Source organism: Cynocephalus volans, chromosome 14, assembly GCF_027409185.1.
Source record: "Cynocephalus volans isolate mCynVol1 chromosome 14, mCynVol1.pri, whole genome shotgun sequence".
Classification (NCBI taxonomy): Eukaryota; Metazoa; Chordata; class Mammalia; order Dermoptera; family Cynocephalidae; genus Cynocephalus; species Cynocephalus volans.
The window spans coordinates 17475802-17482292 of record NC_084473.1 but is presented as its reverse complement, the minus strand read 5'-3'; the positions used below and the strand labels follow the sequence as shown (position 1 = coordinate 17482292).

The following is a 6491-nucleotide window of genomic DNA, read 5'->3' as shown; positions in this document are numbered from 1 at the left end:
ATGGGCTAATAATAGCTATCTCCTCGTGTGAGCTGTCAAGATTAAAGGCAAAAACAGAGCTGTTGACACTGAACGTGATGCAGCAGTAGATGAGGGATGCACACTGCTGTTTTTACTGGGCTGGGCATAGTCCGAGGTAGAGCTTGCTAAACACACCTCTGTCCTGCAGGTCTCCTGCCCTCTGGCCCTGCCAGGCCTCCCCGCTTCAAAACAGAAGTCAGAGTTCATGTGGAGAAGAATATAACTAAGGGAAGGAAGGTCAATGGTTTCCAAACCCAAGAGACAAATAATTGTCCTTTTCCCCCAGTCATCTCAGAAGTTTTTATGCTTGCTTCTTCCTTAGTTCAAGGGTCTTTCTGAGACCAAAATATCAAGATCAAGTTCTTCGGTGCTGCTCTAAGAGGCACTGCTTCAGCTTCACTATTTCCTTGGCAGGATAGAGGCCCTATTAGGCTCTCGGCAGAAGGCTGAGCCCACAGAGGTCAAGGCCCAGATCCCAGCTTCCTCCCAAAGTCTGGAGTGCATATGGGAATTGTCAGAGAATCAAATGACACTGCAGTGTAGCATATGATGTACTAAGCCATGTGATAGGACCTCAAAAGCACAAGTGCATTTGCATACACATCTTTTGTTGTTTTTTAAAATATACTTTAACGTAAGAATAATTCTGTCTGCTTGTTAACTTGCAGAGGATCCCCCCACCCCACCCCTCCTTTGGCCTCTCTCCCAATTAGCTAATGTGTCAGAAACTACAGCAGAACAAAGAAACCTCAGCCCGGTGTGAATTGTGGAACACTTTATTTAACAGGAATGAACAGAAGTCAGATTTCCTCTGTAGATTAAGGACTCTAGGCGCCAGCAAAGGAAGTGAAGGGAATTTCTGAGAAAATGTTCGGGGTGGAGGCAGAAGTTCAAAGGGAAATAATTTAGGGGACAAGATGATTAGGCCCTTCTGCTGTGCTTCAGATGGTGAAAGAAATGAGGGCCCCAGAGGTAGCAAAGCACAGAAAAGGTCGAGAAGCCATAAGAGAGCATCTGCTGAGCATGCTCTGCTCTTGCCAAGCCCAGTGCACACAGTATCCTCCAAACCAGCTGGACAAGAAGGCAGCCAGATTCAGGGGAGGAGCCTGAGCTTTGGAGTTAGAGCTGAACTCACTCACTAGTCAATCATGTGCTAACTAACCACGCAGCTTTGCATTGCTTACCTGTGCTAAACCTCAGTTTCCTCATCCTCAAGATAGGAATGATAATGCCCACCTCCTGGGATTCTTATGAGAATTACATGAAATAATAAATATGGAAATACAATGCAGTTGGCACATGTGAATTGTGGTTCTGCAACTCTTTCCCCGTCCAAGTGCCAGGAATAACTTATTCCTATTCTTGAGCTTCGCCTGGGCCAAATCCTTTTTTAAACACTCCCTAGAGGAATGAGGGACCTGTTCCAGCTGTCCTCCATACAAGGGAGGCAATTTCACTGGGGATTGCTTGAGGCAGGAGTCAAGTGCTGTGTACAGCTGTCTCTGCTGGAGAGGTGCTGGGGCAATTTGGGGAGGACTCAGTGGTGCTTGTAAGACAAGGCCTTGGGACAGAGGCCTTCTTCCATGACGCTGTCACCTCCTGGTTTTCCAAATGCCTTCCCTCTAGTGGGCCTCTTGGAAGTCCTAAGGGCACACTCAGCTAACAGGTGAGTCTTTGTCTTCAAGGGAGTTTTTGAAAGTGAGGACAGGTACCTCATAGTATTTGGTCCCCAGGACAACCACTATTACCCAAGCTTTTTATAAAGCATTCTTAATGCTCGAGTTTGAAAAAGCCAGGAACCTCTGGGTCCCTCTTATTCAAAAATGGCAAGAAAAATAACATTTGATTTTAGACCAGCTGATTCTCCCCCACCCCCATATTACTATCCTCACCACTCCTCCTCCTCCAACACATAAAACAACACACACAAACACATGCATGCATGTATAGGCAAATTCACCCCCATATTACCCCCATATTACTATCCTCACCACTCCTCCTCTTCCAACACATAAAACAACACACACAAACACATGCATGCATGTATAGGCAAATTCACCCCCATATTACCCCCATATTACTATCCTCACCACTCCTCCTCCTCCAACACATAAAACAACACACATAAACACATGCATGCATGTATAGGCAAATACATGTAAATGTACACACATACACTCACATGAACACCTGTATGTGCACAGAGTACAGTCCTGAGAAAGTCTTGATATTATTCATTTTCTAGTTTCTTCTCTAAAACATTAAAAACAAATACATGAGAAATCGAGGAAGGTTTGTATACATAGGATGATATTTTAGCAACTGTGCCCCACCACCACTCACCAGCCCCGATGACACGATATACTGTTCTTCAGTTATAAAACACTAATCAGAAATCAAGTTAGATTCCTTCCACACCCTGTAGACAAAAGTTAATTGCAGGTCTATGAAAAACCCATATGTAAATAATACAACTGTAGAAATATTTGAAAAAAATCAGGAGAACATTTAGACAACCTTGGAACTAAGAAAAATTAAGCAAAAGGAAAAAGCACATAAGCCATAAAAGAAAAGATAAATTTGATCATATAAAAGTGAAAAGCCTCAAAAAGCAAAAGATACCATAATCAGAATTATAAAAAGACACCATAAAAAAGAATTTAATAAAATGGTTTGGAAGGAAATATTTCAATGCATATAGCATACAAAGACCTCTCTCAAATTAACAAGAAGACAACCCAACAGAAAAAAAATGGCAAAGAACATAAACTAGTAAGTTATAGAAAAGGAACAAAAATGAACAATAGTCACATAACATTTTCTTAAAATGCTCCATCTCAAATAATAGGGAAATTAAAATTAATGACATAATGATTTTTATCCATTAAAAATTTATAAGATTGATAATATCCAGTGGCAATGCAGAAACACTGGTTCTGTCACAAAATATTAGAGGGAATGTAAATAACTACAGACTTTTATGAAAGCAATCCAACAGTATTAATTAAAATTTACACCCTGACCTAGGAATCCCATTTCTGGGAATTTTCAGGCTAATTAAAATATCAGTGGACAAAGCTAGTTGTCTATATTTGTTATAGCTTTTTTTTTTTTTGTAATATAAAACTGGAAATACTATTCAAAAGGTGACTCATTAGAGAATGCAGAACTTGTATCATGGAACACTGTTAAAACTTGTTTTTCACATGTGTCATTCGGGGCAGGTCATGCTTCAATTTTCAATAAAATCTAGATAATAATGAACTTACATTACACATTTACTTGTGTTACTTTGGAAGGATTTTTACTACAGATTTCGAAGTTAAAAAAAACCCCAGGAATTTGTAGAATTAAAGGTATTCTCAAGAATTTATATATGATTCATATTTATTTGGGTATTGGTATCAGCCAAGGAAAAAATGTGTTGAAATTATACATGAAATTGTAAACACATCTACTGCCTCTGTAATTTGTCACTAAAAAAAAAGAAAAATCAACAATAAAAAAAGAATGACAGGAGACACGAAAAGACAGTTCATCAAAAGCAAATACTAATGGTTAACAAACATAGAGAGAAAAATTTGGTCTTAAAAAAGCCCACAAGTTTTTGTGAACCTCCTTAATTCAAAGCCACCTTTTCAAAGTCCTGTGCCATTCTAATTAGCCAAATGGAGGATGGTACAGATATTCACCCCAAGACAAGGCACCTGGAAGAGGGTGTGTGTCTTTGAGTATGGCGCATGTGGGGTTATTTGAACGAAGGGGAGGTGAGTAGACAGGAGGGGAAGATTTGTGGATGAAGAAGTAAATACCTTGGGAGGGGTTAGAGAAAGACTTGTGTTCTAATCTTGGCTCTTTTTACTTATTATCTATGGACTTCAAATAGTCTACTTTTTGGAGCCAATCTCTTCATTTGAGGAATGAATACATGAAGATGTTAAATGAGGTCATATTTATATGCCCGGGTCAGGGAGCTCCTGCCCTCTCTGCCCTGCTTCAAGCCCACCCTGTGGTGCTCTGTCTTCCTCTTCCTTCCTGTGCCCTCATTCCCTGTCACACAAGCCGTCCAGTCATGTATGCAGCCTTCTTTCCCTTGCCTTAAGAGAGGAGGCTGTGGTCATTAGGATCTTCACTCTGTCTTAACATAGCCTGTCTGCCTGTGACTTTCTATTCACCATGACACCAGTGCCTTCTGCATTTAAGTGATTTTGGTCCCTGCAAAAGTAAAGAAATGATTTCAAACACACCCACACAGACAACGAAACAGGAGCATTATCACCCTTTACTTGGCACAAATCTTTCTAATAAGAATCCAGGTGTCACACCGGATCCTGTATGAAATACAGGTTTAGTTAGCAACAGAAAGAAAGCTCCTGACACCAAAATGGCAAGAGAAGATTAACTGTAACAATTTTACATTATTGAAAAAAGAATGCATTTAAAATCATTGACCTTTTAGAATACCTTGAACAGACAGAGAAGGGCAAAGGAATCACTTTGCAAAGGATGAGTCTCCTGAGACATGGTGAGAAAAACTGGAGCAAAAGTATCTGCTTGTCTGGCAGGTTAAGTGTTCAGTCGTTTCCAACAGGTCAGATGGGAATCCCCTTAGAACTTTTCAGATCAGGAGGTGACCACACTAACTATGTAAAAATAACTGTGCTTTTGTCCCACGAGATTTTCCAGGTTTTTAAAGCTCCTCTGCTTCCTTGGGGTCTGGAATAGGTCAGATTCCCTGGGTGGAGCTCACGCACTCTGGGCTCTGGGCTCTCTGCCACGGTTGAGGAGGTCTGTGAGCTCCCCGATGTACTTGATGGTATACTTGAGTGTCTGGATCTTGGTGAGCGGCTGGCCTCTCTGGCTGTAGACAGGCGGCAGGTAATTCCGGAGAGTGTGCAGGGCATCTGCCAAGGTCCTCATCCTGAGCTTCTCCCTTTCACTGGCCTTCCGCCTCCTCTGGACAGACATCCTGACTTTGGTGCCCTTCTGGGCCTTGGCATCACCAGAGCTCTGTAGGTAGGCAGGCTGGAAAGCTAACACATTGTAGTCCACTTCTACCAGGCCACCGGCCCCATGGCTGCTGCCACTGTCGGCCCTGCCATGCACACAGGGCAGCCCTGCCAGGGCTGGGCAGGGCGAAGAAGAGTAGGACTCCAGTGATGGAGCCGGGGAAAGGCTCTGTGTCGGGGAGGCCTGGTTCAGCTCAAAAGGCCCTTCCCTGTTTTTCCAATCCCAGGACGACAGCAGGCCAGGGCTGTCGGAGGAGCCCAAGCCATCCTCGAGGCTGAGGAAGGTCTCGCGCAGGTTGTCCATGCCTGCAAGACAGCTGCAGAGGGAAGGACTCCCTGCAAGTGAGAAAAAGTTCTGCCACCCAGCCAGGGAAGAGCTCTCTTTTATGATGGTGGGGGAGAAGCGCCGAAGTGGGAAGAGGGCCGGGTAAAGGGAGTTCAAAGGAAAAACCAAGGACCAAGATGGAAAATGAACTCTTCAGGTGTCACTTTTTCCTCATTGATAATTAGCATCTTCCAGCTAAAATGTCTTTAAACAGAAAGGCCTCCAAGAGAAGAAAAAAGGAATTATCTTGTTGTAACTAAACCAATTAAGACTGCATAACTAGACTTAGCGTTGTCCTGTGGAACTCATTAATGAGGGAGCCAAAGAAAACAAACTGGGGCATCTGCAGCAAGGAGGGGAGGCCAAGGAGTCTGGTGGAGAGGAGCAAAGTGCCCCCAAAGGGCCTCCATCCCCCCCAGCAAGACCTCCGAGATATTTCAGAGTAGATGGGGTATATTGTGGGAAAAGCAGCAGGGTCTAGGGACAAGCTAACCCCTCGGAGCTTTGACTCTTTCGTATGTGAAATGCAAAGAATAACAGCTCTTATTTCTGAGGGCACATAGTGGATGCCAGTTTTCGTCTTTCCTTCCACTGAACAAATTTCCCTGGGTTTTGTAAAGTACAGATATGCTCCAAACATGCCTACACTCAGAAAGACAAAGGCCAGCAGCTCCAGTAAGCCCAGAGCTTTAATGAGCAGGAAATACTCTTCAAGAAGCTTATAGCCCTTGCTTTAACTGAACAGATTTGGATTCCCTATAGCAAATAGACACTGAGAAACAGAAAACTTTAAGCCAGGGAGTTTGTAGGATACCTGGCATTTAGCCTTCTGAAGGCCCTTTTAAAAATCAGCTGCTGAGTCACACCTTGTTTTTTGAAATGTATAGAGGAAGTGCGAAGTTGACTAGGGAGCCTGTTTTCCCTCACCGCACCGCGGGTCCAGATGCCACGGAATGTGTTAAGTTGGAGGGTCCTGCTAGTTTGCTTCACTTCCTATATGTTCTGATAGACCCTGTATTTTAGAAGAGGGGTTTCAGATTCCCCATTTGTCCCATCAATTTTGCTTATTCTCCATGTACCTAATTCTACAAACTAGTATTAACGTCAGTCACAATGAGTTACATTTTAGAGTAAAT

The 6491-nt window shown here is 43.0% G+C and overlaps 1 protein-coding gene across 1 annotated transcript; it reads right to left on the bottom strand.

Annotated features, from left to right (window-relative positions):
- Positions 1-4767: 4767 nt before the first annotated feature.
- Positions 4768-5334, bottom strand: MSGN1 (mesogenin 1). The gene has a single exon (XM_063077844.1). The coding sequence runs from the start codon at positions 5332-5334 to the stop codon at positions 4768-4770; it is 567 nt and encodes a 188-aa protein (XP_062933914.1).
- Positions 5335-6491: the final 1157 nt, after the last annotated feature.

Coding starts and splice junctions, on each gene's coding strand:
- MSGN1 (XM_063077844.1), bottom strand. CDS start 5,334: ATGGACAACCTGCGCGAGACCTTCCTCAGCCTCGAGGATGGCTTGGGC.